At 42.8% G+C, this 20,228-nt stretch overlaps 1 protein-coding gene across 3 annotated transcripts in view; it reads right to left on the reverse strand.

Moving 5' to 3' along the window:
* The window catches only part of vps26a (VPS26, retromer complex component A), a 65,455-nt gene that overhangs the window by 16,077 nt on the left and 29,150 nt on the right, over positions 1 to 20,228 (reverse strand). For all 3 annotated transcript variants that reach the window (XM_072558023.1, XM_072558020.1, XM_072558022.1), the window contains exons 3-4: positions 19,070 to 19,145; positions 16,269 to 16,425 (exon numbers count right to left, since the gene is read on the reverse strand). In XM_072558023.1, coding sequence (XP_072414124.1) covers positions 16,269 to 16,425; positions 19,070 to 19,145 — 233 coding nt within the window. The remainder of the gene's footprint in view (positions 1 to 16,268; positions 16,426 to 19,069; positions 19,146 to 20,228) is intronic.

Raw genomic sequence — 20,228 nt, forward strand, 5'->3', positions numbered from 1 at the left:
AACGAACCATGTCAGGTATCCGATCTCTCAGCAGACAGCATAGCAGTGATAGTGATCACAACTCCATAACGTTTATATACTCATGGATCAGGACAGGAGCGGATGGTAGGAGAAAGTATTTAATTGGGAGAGGGGGGAATTACAATGCTATTAGGCAGGAACTGGGGCGCCTAGATTGGGAACAGATGTTCTCAGGAAAATGCACAACAGAAGTGTGGAGGTGGTTTAGGAAGCACCTGCTGGCAGTGAGACAAACCTGTCCAGCACAGAGACAAGGTAGGTTGAAAGAACCTTGGGTGACAAGACATATGGAACATCTAGTCAAGAGAAAGAAGGATGCTTATTTAAGGTTGAGGAGGCAAGGATCAGACAAGGCTTTAGAGGGTTACAAGGTAACCAGGAAGGAACAGAAAAATGGATTTAGGAGAGTAGAAGAGGGCATGAAAAAGCTTTAGTGAGTAGGATTAAGGAAAACCCCAAGGCATTCTACATTTATGTGAGGAACAGGGGGATGGCTAGAGTGAGGGTAGGTCTAATCAGGGATAGTGGAACTTCCGCCTGGAGTCTAAAGAAGAAGGGGAGGTCCTTAACAAGTACTTTTAAATTAGATTAGATTAGATTACTTACAGTGTGGAAACAGGCCCTTTGGCCCAACAAGTCCACACTGACTCGCCAAAGCGTAACTCACCCAGACACATTCGCCTACATTTCATCCCTTCACCTACCGCTACAGGCAATTTAGCATAGCCAATTCACCTAACCTGCACATTTTTTTTGGACTGTGGGAGGAAACCGGAGCACCCGGAGGAAACCCACGCAGACACGGGGAGAATGTGCAAACTCCACAGTCAGTCGCCTGAGGGGGGGAATTGAACCCTGGTCTCTGGTGCTGTGAGGCAACAGCGCTAACCACTGTACCACCGTGCCGCCCATACTTTGCTTCAATATTCACTACTGAGGGGGACCTTGATGTTTCAGAGGACAGCATGATTACTGATATGCTAGATAAGGTTGATATTAGGAAGGAGGATGTGCTGGAAATTTTGAAAAACATAAGGATTAGATTAGATTAGATTACTTCCAGTGTGGAAACAGGCCCTTCGGCCCAACAAGTCCACACCGCCCCGCCGAAGCGTAACCCACCCATACCCCTACATCTACTTCTACCCCTTACCTAACACTACGGGCAATTTAACATGGCCAATTCACCTGACCTGCACATCTTTGGACTGTGGGAGGAAACCGGAGCACCCGGAGGAAACCCACGCAGACACGGGGAGAATGTGCAAACTTCACACAGTCAGTCGCCTGAGGCGGGAATTGAACCCGGGTCTCTGGCGCTGTGAGGCAGCAGTGCTAACCACTGTGCCACCGTGCCGCCCACTGGGATTGATAAGTCCTCTGGGCCAGACAGGTTATACCCTAGGTTTCTACAGGAAGCGAGGAAAGACATTTGGCGATGATCTTTGCGCCCTCACTGTCCAGTGGAGTAGTACCAAATGAGTGGAGGGTGGCAAATGTTATTCCCTTGTTCAAGAAAGGGAATAGAGATAATCCTGGGAATTAGAGACCAGTCTTACGTCTGTGATGTGAAAAATATTGGAGAGGAATCTGAGAGACAGGATTTATGATTACTTGGAAAACCATAGATTGATCAGAGATCGTCAAATGGCTTTTAGAGCTAGGTCAGACAGATTCCTGATGAAGGGCTTATGACCGAAACATCAATTCTCCTGTTCCTCAGATGTGGCTTATCCCTCTGTTTTTCCAGCAACACACACTATTCTGATCTGCAGTCCTCACTTTCTCCCATGAATTTGAAGGGGGCAGAATTCTTTGAGGATGTGACAAAATACATTGATGAACGTAGACCAGTGGATGTGGCGTACATGGATTTTAGCAAGGCTTTTGATAAGGTTTCCCATGGTAGGCACATCCAAAGGAAAGAGGCATGGTATACAAGTAAATCTGTGTCTGGATACAGAATTGGTTGGCCCATAGACGACAGAGGGTGGCGGTTGATGGAAAGCATTCAGCCTGGAGCCTGCTGAGCAGTGGTGTTTTGCAGGGATCTGTTCAGAGACGTCTACTCTGTGATTTGATGAGGAGGTAGAAGTGTGGGTTAGTAAGTTTGCCAATGACATGAAAATTGGTAGACTTATGGATAGCATGGAGGGCTGTCACAAGTTGCAACAAGACGTTGACAGGACGCAGAACTGGGCTGAGATGTGGCAGATGGTGTTCAACCTGGAAAAGTGTGAATTGATTTGCTTTGGAAGGTTGAATTTGACTGTTGGATTCTTGGCGGTGTGGAGGAACAGAGACATCTTGGGGACCATCTCCATAGATCCCTCAAAGTTGCCACCCAAGTTGACAGGGTTGTTAAGGTGGCATTTGGTGCGCTGATTTTCATTAGCAGGGGGATTGAGTTTAAGAACTGCAAGGTTATGCTGCAGCTCCATAGAGTCCGAGTTAGACCACACTTTGTTCAGTTCTGGTTGTCTCATTATAGGAAAGATGTGGAAGCTTTAAGAGAGGGTGCACAGGAGATTTACCAGGATGCTGCCTAGACTGGAGGGCATGTCTTATGAAGAAAGGTTGAGGGAGCTAGGGCTTTACTCATTGGAATGAAGGATGACGACAGGTGTCTTGACAGAGGAGCACAAGATGTTGAGAGGCATAGATACAGTGGATAGCCAGAGAAATGTTTATAATGAGGGGGCATAATTTTAAGGCAATCGGAGGAAAGTTTAGGGGAGATGTCAGAGGTAGGTTCTTCATGCAGAGTGGTGGGTGGGTGGAATGCACTGCCAGCATTGGTAGTAGAGTCAGATACAGTAAGTACATTTAAGTGATTCTTGAATAGGCAGCAGGCAAGGATTTGGAACACTTTAGATTTCAAAGAATGACAAAGGGATTGATTAAAAGGGAGAAAATAGAGTATGACAAATCTACTGGAATTTTGAAATAATATAACTAGCAGATTTAATAAGGGGGAACCTGTGGAAGTGGTTTACTTGGACCTTCTGAAGGCTTTCGATAAGGTTCCACATAAGGGAACCAGCATGTAGCCTGGGGTAGTGTATTAACATGGACTTACGACTGGCTGGCAAACAAGAAACCTTTTTCCAAGAAGAAGAATATGACCAGTGGTGTACTGCAGGGTTCACTGCTTGGACCCTAGCTATTCACAATGTATATGTTAATAATTTTGATGATTGAATCCAGGTGAAATATCTCCCAGTTTGCCAATGACACAAGCTGGATGGGAGGGTGAGCTGAAATGAAGATGCAGAGATGATTCAGTATAATTCGGGCAAGCTGACTGAGTGGACCAATGCATGGCAAATGAAGTATTATGTAAGATTATCCACTTTGGTCATAAACAGAAAAACAGGTTACTGAATAGCGATAGATAAATGAAGGGTAGCAGATCTGGATGTCCTTGTACAGCCGAAAGGTGAAGGAGGAAACACATCACAGGAACATGCCTTCCTGCCCACCAACACAATTGCCCTTCCATACTGTCTTCACTTACAGGATCTGTATCCCTCTATTCCCTTCCTATTCACGTACTTGTCCAGGTGCTTTTTGAATGCTACTATTGTGTCTGCTTCTACCAACTTCTCTGGCAGTGTGTTCCAGGCACATCCATCCCTTGTGAGAAAAACCTGCCTTGCACATCTCTTTCAAAATTCATCCACCACACCTTGAACCGGTGTCCCTTAGTAATTGACCCCTCCATCCTGGGGAAAAGGCTTCATACTTTCCACTCTAGCCATGATATTCACAATCTTCTATCAGATTGTCCCCTCAACCTCCTGAATTCTAGTGAAAACAAACCCAGTCTATCCAATCTTTCTCCATTGCTAAAATCTCCCATATCAGGCAACATCTGGTAAACGGTTTCTGTACCCTCACCAAAGCATTCACATTCTTCTGTTAGTGTGGCGATCAGAATTGGACGCAATAGTCCAAGTGTGGCCTAACTAGAAAGTCCTATGAAGCTGCAGCATAACTTGCCTATCTTTATAGTCAATGCCCCTTCCAATGAAGGCAAGCATGCCACAGGCCTTTTTTCACTACCTTATCTACCTGCACTGCCATCTTCAGTGATTTGTGGATCTGCACACCCAGACCGCTGCGCATATCAATATTCCTAAAGGTTCCACCATCCACTATAACTTCCACCTGAACATGAACTTCCAAAATGCATCACTTTTTTTATTTTAAGAATTCCTGCAGTCCAGAAGCAGGCCTTTCAGTCCATTGAGACCAAACTGACCCTCTGACAAGCATCCCACCTAGACCCATTCCCTCAAACCTATTCCTATAATCCTGTATTTCCCACGGCTAATCTACCTACCCTGCACATCACGAAGTAATTTAGCATTGCCAATCCACCTAACCTGCATATTTTTGGATGAGAGGAAACCAGAGCACCCGGAGGATACTCAGGCAGTTAGAGGGAGAATGAGCAAACTCCACACAGACAGTTACCCAAGGGTAAAATCAAACCTGGGTCCCTGACGCTGTGAGGCAGCAGTGCCACTTAACTGTGGCATTTTTCTGACCATGCCTCCAACTGATCTATATCCTGTTCTATCCTCTGACAATCCTTCTATCTATTCACAACTCCACCAATCTTTGTCTTGATTGCAAACTTACTAATTGGATCAGCTACACTTTCTTCCAAATCATTAATGTACACCACGAACAGCAGAGGCCCCTGTGGAACACCACTAGTCACAACCCTCCATTCAAAAAGCATCCTTCTACCACTACCCTCTGCCTCCTATGACTAAGCCAGTTTGTATCCATCTTGCCAGCTCGCCCCTGCTACCATGTAACTTCACCTTTTGTACCAATCTGCCAAGAGAAATCTTGTCAAAGGCTTTAGTGAAGTCCATGTAGATAACCTCAACCACTTTTCCCTCAATCACCTCAAAAAAAAACTCAGTCAAGTTAGTATGGCACATCGTCCTCTGCACTAAACCATGCTCTCTATCACTACTAAGTTCATTTGCATCTAAATACATATAGATCTTGTCTCATAGCGAGAGGATTGGATGTCTTGCTGCAATTCTAAAAGGCCACTATTCCAGCTGTGAGACCACAGCTGGAATAGTGTACATATTTTTGGTCTCCTTATTTGAGGAAGAGATGTTCTAGCTATGGAGCGAATGCAACATAGGTTTACCAGACTGATTTCTGGGATGGCAGCACTGACAGATGGAGAAACTAGACCTGTTAGGACTATATTGACTGGAGTTTAGAAGAATGAGGGAGATTCTTAGAAATCTTTAGAATTTATAACTAGTTAAATGTAGAAAGCATGTTCCTGATGATGCAGCATCGAGAACCTGGGTTACAATCTAAGGAGACAGGGTAGGCCATTTAGGACTGAGATGAAAAGTTTCTTTTCCCAGAATGTAGAATTCACTGCCACATGAAACAGTGAAGCCAAAACAAAGAGGGGTTAGATATAGTTCTTCTGGATAAAGGAACCAAAGCATAAAAGGAGAAATCTGGAACAGGATACAGACTTGGATGACCAGCCATGATCATTTCCCCAGGTGCTTGCAGAAGGTACAGTGACTGGCTCACATTTTCAAAGGTCTCCGACTATTGGTTAGAAGAAACGGTTTGCAACAATTGGTGAGGGAAAATAAACAGATTTTCTTGAGGCTTTGGATGATTTTTTTTGTAGAAATACACTGTCTGTCTCTCTCTCTCTTTCTCTCTCCCCACAAGCTGTTCAGCCACCTGGGAGCCAAGGAATTGGATAAAACACTTCAGGCGATGGAAATCAAAGAATATGCGTCAGTGGGGGTGGCGGTGGTTGAAGCAGGAACAGTTTACGGATTTGGATGATCTGCAGAACAGACTCAAAAGGGTCAGATAGCCTACTACTCCTGTTTTTATTTTTCATGTTTCCAATCTAAAAACAAAAAATGCGGCAGTAATCTAGGGATGTACAATACACTCCCAAACAGTGAGGAAGAGACAAAGATATATGTAGGCAAACCTAAGAAGCATAAAAATAATAGCATAATAGTACAGGGGCGACAGGATGGCTCAGTGGTTAGCACTGCTGCCTCACAGCACCAGAGTCCCAGGTTCAATTCCAGCCTCAGGCGACTGTGTGGAGTCTGCACATGCTCCCAGTGTCTGCGTGGATTGCCTCCAGGTGCTCTGGTTTCCTCCCATTGTCCAAAGATGTGCAGGCCAGGTGAACTGGCCATGCTAAATTGCCCATGGTGTTAGCTGCATTAGTCAGAGGGAAATGGGTCTGGGTGGGTTGCTCTTCGGAGGCTTGGTGTGGACTTGGTGGGCCGAAGGGCCTGTTTCCACACTCTAGGTAATCTAATCTGGTAAATAATATGGTAGGTCAATTTGTCTAATATTGACTGGGATTATAAAGTGTAAAAGTCTTAGAGGGGCAAAATGTGCCCAGGACAGTCTTTAAGCCAGCACATAAAAATCCTACAAACATACTATATCCTAATACATAGATAAAACATCCGTATTCACTGTAGAGAAGGCTGGTGTGCATATAAAAAAAAGTCAGAGAAGGTGTTGTGATATACTTAAACAAATCAGCATTGAGTGTGCAAAGGCTTAATAATTTTACTAGATCCTAAAGTGGTGCTGAACCTAATTTTAGGGAAGAAAGCCAGGCAAGTGTTCGATGCATCAGTGGAGGAGCACTTTGATGTATTTAATATTCAGTAGAATTTGAGGTAATTATGGATAAAAACAGAACAGCATAGGAATGGGCCACAATGAATAAACAAAGACTGAAGTGAAATAAATGTTCTGAAGTGTGGTAAGAGTGAGTGCACGCATATGTCCGTAGTTTTGTGGGGGTGGGGCTGGGTTTTAACACAAGACAGGCTCTGCCCAAACTGAACTGGAACTAACTATTGCAGAAAGATCTATAGAGTAATGGGAGTCATTCAAAAAAAGAAAAAAGTGTGCAGGGTCAACACTTTCCCATAAAAGTGAAAACTAAGACCAACAAGTCCAGAGAACCTTGGATGTCAAGGTTCGTTAAGGATTGGACAATGGGGAAAAAAAGGAAGCTTGTGATGGATACCAAAGGCTGAAAACAGCACATGCCCGAGAGTAGTAAAGGCCAGCTTTTAAAAAAAAACTTGGTGAATGAAGTGGAGGCATGAAAAATTACTTGCATGTAACATTAAAAAAACACTTCTGGATTTTCTTTGAAGTATATTAGGGATGAGAGAATAACCAGGGAAAGAGTACAGCCTATCAGGAACCAAAGCAGCAACCTGTGTGTGCAGCCAGAATACATAATAAATCCCTAGGCCCTGATGAGACCTATCCCAGGCTGCTGTGGAAGGCTTGGTGGTGGGGGGGGGGGGGGGGGGGGGGGGAGAAAGAAAGAGATTGCAGGGGCTCGAATATTAGTTTTCAAATTCTTTCTGGGCTCAGGAGAGGTGCCAGAGGACTGAAGAGCTCCATGGTACCATTATTAAGAACCGGTTAGAAATGAATCATGAAACCTCAGGCCAATGAGTCTAACATCAGTGGTAGGGAAATTATTAGAAAAATATCTGAGGGACAAAATTAAACTCCATTTGGAGAAACAAGGCTTAATCCGGGACAGTCAGCGTGACTTTGGAAGGGGTGAGATAGTGTTGAATAAATTTGATAGGTGATTGAACTATGTAGATGAGGATAGTGCAGTTGGTGTAGTTCACATGCAGCCAGTAACAAGGTTTTTAATAACGTTTTACATGGCAGACTGATTAAGCAGCTCAGAGCCTATGGGATTGAGGACAATTGACAAAATGGACCCAAAACTTGCTTCGCAACCAGAAGCAGAGTGTGAAAGTCAAAAGGCAGTTCTTAAGAAAGGTCACTGGATACAAAAATGTTAACTCTGCTTTCTCTGCACAGATGCTGCCAAAGAGTCTTAACAGTTAGAGTCATACAACATGGAAACTTGCCAACCAGGTTTCCTAAACTGAACTAGTCCCATTTGCCTCCAAATCTTTCCAATTGATGTACCTTCCAAATGTATTTTAAGTGCTGTAATCGTTCTCACCTCTAACTTCTTCTGGCAATTCGTTGCATATACGCACCAACCTCTGCGCTGAAATATTGTCCTTCAGGTCTCTCAAATCTTTCCCCTCTTAACTAAACTTATACCCTCTAGTTTTGGACTCCTCTACCCTGGGGAAAATACCTTGGCTTTTCACCTTATCTATGCTTCTCATGACTATGTGACCTATGTTCCAGGGTTTAAAAAGTCCCAGCCATTATAACAACTCTCCAGTCTCTGTAGCACTCTTAAATCATTTATGCACCCTTTCCAGTTCAATAACATCCTTCATATAGCAGGATAATCAGAACTGTATACAGTACTCCAAATACAGCCTTACCAGCTGTAACATGAAGTCCCAACTCCTGTACTCAATGCTCTAACCAATGAAGGCAAGCGAGCCAAACACCTTCTGCACCACCCTGTCTACCAGTGATGCCACTTTCAAGGAACTATGTACCGCGACGCCCAAGTCTCTGTTTGACAACACTTGCCAGGGCTCTACTATTATCTGTGTAGGCCCTGCCCTGGTTTGTCTTACCAAAAAGACAACACCTCATATTTATCTAAATTAAACACTCTCTGCCACTCCTTAGCCCAGTGGCCCAGCTGATCAAGATCCCATCATACTCTTCAATTACCTTCTCTGGATCTCATATGATTTAACTTTACTAACCAATTACTCTGTGGAACCTTATTGAAGGGCTTGCTAAAGTCCACACAGACATGTGTTCTGCCTTCATTTATCATCTTGGTGATATCGTCATAAATAAAATCAAGCTAGTGAGACATAATCGCCCACACACAAAGCCATGCTGACTATCCTATATAAGTCCTTGCCTTTCCAAATGCATGTAAAATCCTGTCTCTCAGAATCACCTCAAACAAATAGCCACCACTGATGTCAGACTCACCGGTCTATAGTTCCCTGGATTTTCCTTGAAGCGTTTATTCAACAATGGCACATGAGCCACCCTCCAGTCTTTGGGCATCTAACCTGTGGCTGTCAATGATATAAATATCTCTGTTAGGGGGCCAAAAGTTTCTTCCCTAGCTTCCTAGTGTGTTCTGGGATACACTTGAACAGGTTCCAAGGATTTTCTACTGTGATGTACTTTAAGACCTCCAGTACCACCTCTTCTGTAATGTACACTCTTTGCAAGACTTCGCTATTTATTTCTCCAAATTGTGGCTGTAGGTTTGCTCACTGAGCTGGAAGGTTAGTTTATAGATGTTTCATCACCATGCTAGTTAACATCTTCAATGAACCTCTGAATGAAGCACCGGTGGTGTAGCCAACTTTCTATTTATAATTATTGAGTTTCCCAAGGTTGGTGATGTAATTTCACATTCTTTTTCTCAGGGGGTGGTAAATGGGATCCAAGTCAATGTGTTTGTTGATAGAGTTCTGGTTAGAATGCCATGCTTCTAGGAATTCTCGTATGTCTCTGTTTGGCTTGTCCTAGGTTGGATGGGTTGTCCCAGTTGAAGTGGTGTCCTTCCTCATCTGTATGTAAGGATACCCGAGAGAGTGTATCATGTCAGTTTGTGACTAGTTGGTGTTCGTGTATCATAGAACATAGGACAGTACAGCACAGAACAGGCCCTTCAGCCCATGATGTTGTGCCGACCATTGATCCTCATGTGAGGTAAACCTAATGTATGCACCCTCAAATTTCTGTGACCATATGCATGTCCAGCGGTCTCTTAAATGTCCCCAATGACCTTGCTTCCACAACTGCTGCTGGAAACGCATTCCGTGCTCTCACAACTTTGCATAAAGAACCCACCTCTGACATCCCCTCTATACTTTCCGCCAAATAGCTTAAAACTATGACCCCTCATGTTAACAATTTCTGCCCTGGGAAAAAGTTTCTGGCTATCAACTCTATTTATGCCTCTCATTATCTTGTACACCTCAATTTGGTCCCCTCTCTTCCTCCTTTTTCCCCAATGAAAAAAGTCCAAGTTCAGCCAACCTCCCTTCGTAAGATAAGCCTTTCATTCCAAGCAGCATCCTAGTAAACCTCCTCTGCACCGTCTCCAAAGCATCCACATCTTTCCTATAATAGGGCGACCAGAACGTGACAGTATTCCAAGTGCAGTCTAACCAGAGTTTTATAGAGCTGCAACAAAATCTCACTACTCTTAAACTCAATCCCCCTATTAATGAAAACCAAAACACCATATGCTTTCTTAACAACCCTGTCCACCTGGGTGGCAATGTTAAGGGACCTATGTACCTGCACACTAAGATCCCACTGTTCCTCCACACTGCTGGCTAGTTTTCTGCCTGTTTGTCCAATGTAGTGTTTGTTACAGTTCTTGCAAGGTATTTTGTAAATGACATTACTGGTTGCTTGTTGTCTGTATAGGGTCTTTCAAGTTCATTAGCTGCTATTTTTATGTGTTTGTGTGTTGATGGGCTACCATGATGCCAAAGGGTCAGAGTAGTCTGGCAGTCATTTCTGAGATGTCTTTGATGTAGGTGAGTGTGGCTAGGGTTTCTGAACGTTTGATTGGGATTGTTGCTGAGAAATCAGCAGACTGTGTTCACGGTTTACCCACTCTTTTTGAATGCACTGTATAGGTAATTTTCCTCTGCTCTGTGTCGTTCCTCTGCTGCAGTGTGTGGGGTGGCTTGTTGAAATAATGTTCTAATGCAACTTTGTTTATGGATGTCGAGATGATTGCTATAGTTCAGTATTTGGTCCATATCTGTTGTTTTCCTGTTGATGCTGATTTGAAGCATTGGCTATACGCTCTACTGCAACATCTAGGATTGGCAGTTTGTTGTTGTTCCCCTCTTTAGTGAATTTTATGCCAGTATTATTAATGGTCTAATCTGTTTTGTTTAGTGATGACAAAGGTGTCACCCACATGGCAGTTTGGGTTGGATGGCCGGCAGAGCTGTTTGTTCGAGTCTCTGTATTACTGCCTCTGCCAAGAACCCTGGTATTGGAGATCCCAGGAGTGTTCCGTTGATTTGTCTGTAGGTTTTGTTGTTGAAGGTGAAACGGGTGGTAAAGCACAAGTCCACTAGCTTGACGATACTGTCCTTGCTGATGAAGCTGGTGGCGTTTGGCGTATGTGTCTTTGGTTCTTCTGGTAATGTAGTCAGTGTTTCCTTGGCCAGGTTGATGTTGATGGATGTGAACAGCACTGTTACATCAAAAGGAGACCATTATTTCATCCTCTTCTATCTTGGTGTCTTTGATAGTCTTCAGGAATTCTTGGGTGGCGTGGATGGAGTGGCTGAGTCTTCCACTAAGTGTTTTAATCTTTGGTGTAGTTCCTTGGCCAGTCTGTAAGTTGGTGTCCCAGGTAGCGAGGCTATGGGTCTGAGGGGGCCTTCTGGTTTGTGAATTTTGGATAATCCGCAGAAGCTTGGTGGGTTGGATCTGTCAGGTTTCATATTTTGGAAGTCGGTCTTATTTATTTCTCCAGATTTCTGAAATTGTTTTGAGTAGGGTTGTGATTCGGTTCTCTAGTTGTGGGGTCGGGTCTATCGCCACTTGTTGGTAAGTATTGGCATCTGCAAGTAGTCACTTTGATTTGAGATAACTGTCAAGCGTCCTTTGTCTGCAGGTAGGATAACAATGTTTTTATCTTTTCTTCGTCTTTTTAGTGCTTTTCTTCTTTCTGTATTGAGTCTGTTTCCTTTTTCCTGCTAAATGTTGGTGCAACTGCTTGTCTGACTGCCTGGACAAAGACAGAAAACTAGCCACCAGGATACATGAACATCAACTAGCCACAAAATGACATGACCCACTCTTACTAGTATCCTTACATACAGATGAGGAAGGACACCACTTTGACTGGGACAACACATCCATCCTAAGAAAAGACAAGCCAAACAGAAACATGCACAAGAATTCCTAGAAGCATAGCATTCCAACCAGAACTCTATCAACAAACACATTGACTTGGATCCCATTTACCACCCCCTGCACCCCCTGAGAAAAAGAATGGAAGTGAGTTCACCACAGGAAATGACATCACCAACACTATGGAACTCACTGAAGCGGTTACAAAACATCTGAAAACAAACCTTCCAGCTCAGTGAGTAAATCTACATCCAAAACCTCAACCAGAGCTACAAATCCTCAAATTTCTCCAAGTTCCCTAGCCTCCATGTCTTTCTCCACAGTAAATACTGACAAGAAATATTAATTTAGGATGACACCCATTTCTTGTGTTACACACATAGTCAACTTCATTGGTCTATTCTGTCCCTAATTACACTTTTGCCTGTTATATACTGATAGGATAAAGCAAAATCCAAAAAGATTCTCTCTCCTTTTTTACTCTCCTGGTTTTCCTCAAGTGTACTCCTATACCTCGAAGTACAGGATTCCAGCTGTCGATATCTGACACATGCCTCTTTTTCTTGACCAGAATCTCAAAGTCTATAGCCATCCTGTGTTCCCTACTCCTACCAGCCATGCCCTTCACACTAACAGGCACATACTGTCTCCAAACACTCGTTATCGGTTTAGAAAGCCTCCCACTTGCCAGTTATTCCATTATCTGTCTCCCTCAATCAATTTTTGAAAGTTCCTATCCAATACTGCCAAAATTGGCCTTGCTCCAATTTAGAACTTTAAACTTTAGACAAGACCTATCCTTATCTGTAACTATTTTATAATAACAGAATTATGTGAATTGGTCCCAAAGTACTCCCCCACTAACACCTCAGTCACTTGCCCTGCCTTATTTTCCAAGAAAAGATCAAGTTTTGCTCTTTCTCTACATCTACATATTGATAAAGAAAATTTTCTTGACCACACTCAAATTTCTCTCCATCCAAACCCTTAACACAATGGCAATCCTATTCTATATTTAGAAAGTTAAGATTCCCTACCATTGCAAACAGATATCTGAGATCTCCCTACATATTCGCTCCTCAATTTCCTGCGATTGCAGGGGGAGGGGGGAGTTCTACAATACAATCTCAAGGTGATCATTCACTTATTTCTCAGTTCCACTCATTTACTGGACAATCTCCCAGAAATATCCTTTAAAGTACAGCTGTGATGCTTTCCCTAATCAAAAATGCTACTTCCTTTCCTCTTCTCCCTTTCTATCCAACCTATAGCAGTTATATCCTGAAACATTGTGCTGCCGGTCCTATCCCTCCATCAGCTGTGTTTCTGGAATGATGTCCTTGTCCCATAATTGTGAGTTTCTCCAGCAATTTTTTTTGAGACAGTCAAAAACTCTGATTGGAAATCCACCCAACTACAGATGCTGGATCCCTTGCTGTATATTGTGTATGTTAATAATCTAGATTTAAATGTAAGCAGTATGATCACTAAACTCACAGATGGCATGTAAATTGGTGGCATGATAAATAGCGAGATGGATAGCCTTAGGCTACAAGATGATATGGTCAGGTAGTGGCAGATGGAATTTAATACATTTTTGAATAGCATTTTGATTACACTTTGAATAGCAGGACTCTACAAGTATATAGGAGCAGAGTGATCTTGGTGTGCATGTCTATAGATCGTTGAAGATAGTGGAAGATAAAATAGTTAAAGCACCATATGGGATATTTGACTTAATTAGTCAAGGCATTGAATACATAAGCATGGAGTTTTAAATTAAGATTTTAACACATTGGTTAGACCACAGCTGCAGTACTGCGTACAGTTCTGGTCACCACACTGTGGGAGGGATGTCTTTGCATTAGAAAGGATGTAGAAGCGATTCACCAGGATGTTGTCTGGGCTGCTAAGTTTTATTTATGAAAGGAGATTGCATAAACTGGGGTTGTTTTCTTTGGAGGAGGAAAGGCTGAGAAAAGACCTGATTGAGGTGTATAGAGATCCAAGGGGCGTTGACAGGGTCGATTGGGAGAAATGTTTACCCTTAGTACAGGGTAATGTGGCTGAGTTAACTACATTGGCAGGTAGGGCATTCCACACCCTTACCACTCTCTGAATAAAGAACCTGCCTCTGACATTTTGTCTTAAATCTATCACCCCTCAATTTGTAGCTATGCCCCCTCGTATAAGCTGACGACATCATTCTAGGAAAAAGACTTGCACTGTCTACCCTATCTAATTTTCTGATCATCTTGTATGTCTCTATCAAATCCCCTCTTAGCCGCCTTCTTTCCAATGAGAACAGACCCAAGACTCTCAGCCTTTCCTCATAAGACCTTCCCTCCAGACCAGGTAACATCCTGGTAAATCTCTTCTGCACCTTTTCCAATGCTTCCACATCCTTCCCAAAATATGGTGGCCAGAACTGTACACAATATTCCAAGAGTGGCCACACCAGCGTTTTGTACAGTTGCAGCATGATATTGCGGCTCTGGAACTCAATCCCTCTATGAATGAAACCTAACACGCCATATGCCTTAACAGCACTATCCACCTGGGTAGCAACTTTCAGGGATCTATGTACATGGACTCCAAGATCCCTTTGCACATCCACACTACCAACAATCTTTCCATTGACCCAGTACTCTGCCTTCCTGTTATTCTTCCCAAAGTCCATCACCTCACATTTAGCTGCATTGAACTCCATTTGCCACTTTTCAGCCCAAATCTGCAGTTTATCAAAGTCCCCCTGCAACCTGTAACATTCTTCCACACTGTCCATTACTCCACCAACTTTAGTGTCATCTGCAAATTTACTAATCTATCCACCTATGCCGGCATCGAAGTCATTTATAGAAGTGACAAACAGCAGTGGTCCCGAAACAGATCCTTGAGACACACCACTAGTAACCGGATTCCAGGCTGAATATTTTCCATCAACCACCACTCGCTGCTTTCTTTCAGAAAGCCAGTTTCTAATCCAAACTGCTAAATCACCCTCAATTCCATGCCTCTGCATTTTCTCCAGCAACCTACCATGTGGAACCTTAAAGGCTTTACTGAAGTCCATGTACACCACATCAATTGCCCTACCCTCATCTGCATGCTTGGTCACCTTCTCAAAAAACTGAGGTTTGTGAGACACGACCTGCCATTGATGAAACAATGTTGACTATCTGAAATCAAATTATTGCTTGCTAGATGATTATAAATCCTCTCTCTTATAATCCTTCCCTACAACAGAAGTAAAGGTCACTGGTCTATAATTACCTAGGTTGTCGCTACTGCCCTTCTTAAACAGAGGCACAACAACATTTGCAATCCTCCAGTCCTCTGGCACTAAACCTGTAGACAATGATGACTCAAATATCAAAGCCGAAGGCTCTGCTATCTCCTCCTTAGCTTCCCAGAGAATCCTCATAAATCCCATCCAGCCCAGGGGACTTGTCTACTTTCACGCCTTCTAGAATTGATATCACCTCTTCGTAACTAACCTCAATCCTTTCTAGTCTAATATCTCATCTCATTCTTCTCCTCTATAATATTTTCCTTTTTCTGAGTGAAAACCGATGAGAAATGTTTGTTTAGCACCTCTCCGCTCTGCACAGGGTCCACATTCAACTTCCCACATCTGTCTTTTACTGGGCCTATTCCCACCAGTCATCCTTTTATTCTTTTATTATGCTTTTATTCTTCACATACCTAATATATATAGGTCTCCGAAATGACCACAATATCAAGGTCCCAGAAACTTATCCACGCTGCAAGCTCACCTACCTTATTTTGGATAAATCTGCCGTTGAAGTAGACACACTTCAAACTAGTTTGCTGTCTGCCAGCAATTTCCTGTGACCTCTCTCTTTAATCTTCACTAGCCACACAACAGCCTAAAATTGCCAATTGTTCTTGGCCATCCTGATTTTAATGAAGGCCAAAGAAATGTCACCCTTCAGCAGATGGAAACCAAACTGCTCTCATAATGAGTCTCACTGGCTCTATGCTTGGTGTATAGTGTTAGCTGCTCTCAACCCTGACCCTACAAAGTGGAACCAATGAGTTAAGGAAGTTACAGGAAACAAGTTGGGTGGAGCAAGACAGGCAGGCCAGGAAGAAATTAGAAGAACATGTATCAATTCCTAATGATCATCATCCAGTCTTACTGGCTGGAACCACGCAGGGAGAGGTTAGGACTCAGCTCTGATTCCTCCTTAACAGATCATCTTGTTGATCTCAATGCAGATTGTTCCTCACGAAATGGTCGACAGAAAGCCAGGGAATTCAGTTTGTCTTTTTTTTGGTGGGGGGTAGTGAGAGAAACTTCAAACGACTAGAATCTCAAACTGTTTAGCTCTATTGGAAACAGTTACCTCAGTCTGACATTTGCTCCAATATACGACTCATATGGCTTTTCCACCTGCATGAATTCAAACTCATAGGTTCTGCTCTGTGTCAGTTCTCCAGGCAAGGCCAGCTCCTTCACCAGGTTCACAAACTCATGTGTGTTGCTCTTATCACTGAACAGCTCTGGAACATAGAAGGGATAAAGCCAAATGAGACTTATTTAGAAAATAAATGAACTTGACCCAAAAACAGAATGGAGGGGGTGAAATAGAACAAATGTACTGTTTAAAAATGAAGATGACAACAAAGTCATCAATGGTTTAGATATCATATCAATACAGTTCTTGGCCCTGGTCGCTGATAAAACACATATAAGACACATTTTAAAAGTCAACGACACCCGAGAATTCATTATTACCATTTTCTATCACATGACTGCCGGATGACTCTCCATTGCTCAGGATTTGAACCCTGCCCATTGTGCCCTTCCCATCTGCAATGACCACCCACGATGCTCCTGTACACTCCACTGCCCCTCCCATTTGTGAAGCCCACCCACTTTGCACCTGCCATGCCCTCCCATAATGCCCACCCACCCCTAACTAAAACCAAGGGTCTAGTGGAAAGTGAAGAATCAAATAAAATCAGCATTAGTAAAACAAAATTTATTTGAAAAATTAATGGAACTGAAGACTAACAAATCTGCAGGGCTTGGTGACATGCATCCCAGAGTATTAAAGGAAGTAGTCCTGGAAATTTTCCAAAATTCTATAGATTCCGGAGCAGTGTTTACAGATTGGAAGTTGGCAAATGTAACTAGAATTTTTTTTAAAAAGGGGTGGGGGAGTCAAAAAAAGCATAATTACAAAATTACAAAGCATAATATTGCAAAAAAGCCTAATATTAGTGGTGGGGAAAATGCTAGAGTCTATTAGAAAAGACACGAGAATACAACATCTGGAAAGCATCAACAAGGATTAAACAAAGTCAGTGTAGGTTTATGAAAATGAAATTACGCTCAACTAATCACTGGAGCTTTTTGAGGCTGTAACTAGTAAAATAGACAAGAACGAACCAGTGTCACGGGACTCTGATGGGAGGGGGGCACACAATATATTGGAATGAATCAAGAACTGCTTGACTCTCAGGAAAGAGTGGGGGAGTAAATGGGTCTTTTTTAAGGGTGGCAGGCAATGCCTTGTTGTGTATGGTGCTTGGACCCCAGTTATTCATAACACATGAATGACTGTGTTGCATGAAAAAAATCAAATGCAATATGTTCAGCTTTGCTGATGGCAGAAAACTAAGTGGGATTGAGAGCTACACGAAGGATCCAAGGAGACTTCAGATTGATCTATGCAAGTTGAGTGTATGGGCAAACACTTGGCAGATGCAATTTAACTTGAATAAATGTGAAGCTATATACTGTGAAAATCAGAGTATCATTTACATTAGATTAGATTCCCTACAGGGTGGAAAGAGACCCTTCAGCTCAACAAATCCACACCAAACCTCTGAAGAGTAACCCACCCTGACCCATTTCCCTCAGACTAAATGCACCCCCCTCCCCCCAATATGCCAAATGGTCTCCTTTTGTGCTATGATCATTCTATGAACCAGTCACCAATAAGTGGGAATTCAACCATCACTTCTTGACATTCAATGGCACTGCTATTATTGAATCTCCTTTATCAATATCCTGGTGGTTACCATTGATCAGAAACTGGACCAGCCATATAAGTAGAGGATATAAGAATAGGTTAGGCAACCCACCTAGAAGCACAAGATTCATGGGAACACCACCACCTGCAAGTTTCTCTCTAAGTCACATAGTATCCCAACTTAGAATTATATATCATTGTCTCCAGGCCAACATAGAAAAGAGGAGTAGGTCATTCAACCTGGTTCACCATTCGGTGGAATCACGGCTGATCATCCAACTCAATACCCTGCTCCTACTTTCTCCCTGTACCTTCTGATTTCTTTAGTCTCAAAAACTATCTTTCGGCCTCAACAGCTTTGTGTGATACAATTCTACAGGCTCACCATTCTCTCAGTGAGGACATTCCTCCACATATCAGTCCTAAATGGCCTACCCATATTCATAAATGGTGACCCCGGTTCTAGATCCTTGGTCATCAGCAACATCCTCCTGGATTTATCCTATCTCGCCCTGTTAGAGTTAATAGGTCAAAGCACCGATACCTACAGTACCCAGCTAGTCACTGCTCTGCCAGTCATTCAGAAAAGAACTGTTCATTCCTCATCTGTGTTGTCTGTCTGCCTCTATCCATGTCAGTACATTACCCTATTCCACGTGCACTTTAATTTTACAGGCTGGAAAATCCTGGAATATTCTCCCTAAAAGCACTGTGGGTGGCCCTACATTACACTGGTTGCAACAAATCGAGGTGCTCATCACCAACTTCTCTAGGACAATTATTCAGCCAATGTAATGTCCTAGTCTGAGGCCTGTTGTAGTTCAACAGAAGCAATGACATTGGATCTGCGGTCACATAATGAAGTTACTGGAACAAGATCCAGCTTTACCTGGACTGAAGAGGAACAATCTGGCAATGCGGTGCTAAAGGAATGAGGCCCTGGGCACAGCTAAACATTCAGATCACAGCACACCACTATCACCATTCTCAAGTGAAACCAAACAGCAGAGAGTACAAGTTGTGGGGCTCTTGTGGGGTAGTGGTACGAGGCCTGCGTTCAAGTCTTGCCTGCTCTGGAGGTATGTAATAGTATTTCAGCAAGGTAGAAATACAAGATATCTACAGAAAATATCTATGAGATGAATGGAGACATATCACCAACTCACCAATCTGCCCAACAAACTCAATTCGAATTCCTTTGTGCTCCAAACGCTTGCCTGGCTGTTTAAACGTCAGGTTTACCTGGCAGAAAATGTCAAAAAATATTTGATAAATCTTCTATCTAAATTCATAGTCTCTAATTCACTTTGCTTTACTCTCCTCTGCCCTCCTACTCCATTATTTCACCTATAATGGAATGGCTGCAGAACATGCTTAGTGGGGAGGGTAAACATAGAACATAGAAGAATACAGCGCAGTACAGGCCCTTCGGCCCTCGATGTTGCGCCGATCAAAGCCCACCTAACCTACACTAACCCACTATCCTCCATATATACCTATCCAATGCCCGCTTAAATACCCATAAAGAGGGAGAGTCCACTACTGCTACTGGCAGGGCATTCCATGAACTTACGACTCGCTGAGTGAAGAACCTACCCCTAACATCAGTCCTATATCTACCCCCCCTTAATTTAAAGCTATGTCCCCTTGTAATAGCTGTGTAAACAGTCACAGGTCAATAGAAAAAAGGTGGAGTTTCTACAGGCAGATTCCAGAAAGTTAGGAATGAGCCAGACAAGCAGGACCTTTTAAAAAAAAATGTAGAAATGTTCAGAAATACTCCGAATGTGAGACACTCAAACAAAAACAGGAGGAGTGAGCAGACAATTGAATGGCTGGATAGTTGCTGAAGGTAAGCACATTTGCAATCCCATGGCTTTGAAACCAGTTCTAGGATGTTGAGACCTATACAAGCCAGAAGGGCTGCACCTCAATAGTGCCATGACCAGTATACTGGAAAGGTGATTTGCTCGTGTCATTGAAGTGGGTTTAAACCAGCTTGGCAGGAGGGATAGAAACCAGTGAGTGATTCCAAGAGGAGAAGCAAAGCTGAAAATAAAAAACAAAAAAAAGGTAGAAAAATAATAAGTAAATACCTAAAGTAGAGAAAACAATAGCTGGAAAATAATCATAGTTGTTCAGTAATGGATGCCATTTATTTCAACACTAGGAAATTAGCAAATAAAAATGAGCTGAAAACAGATGGGAAACTGGAAGTTATAATATCATAGCTACTTCCAAAATATGGTTTAGAAGGCAGAATTGGCCATTACTATCTACTCTCTTGATTGCAGTATTTTGAGATGCTTGGAATGTATCATAGAC

The sequence above is a fragment of the Chiloscyllium punctatum genome, chromosome 38 (genome assembly GCF_047496795.1).
Source record: "Chiloscyllium punctatum isolate Juve2018m chromosome 38, sChiPun1.3, whole genome shotgun sequence".
Taxonomy (NCBI): Eukaryota; Metazoa; Chordata; class Chondrichthyes; order Orectolobiformes; family Hemiscylliidae; genus Chiloscyllium; species Chiloscyllium punctatum.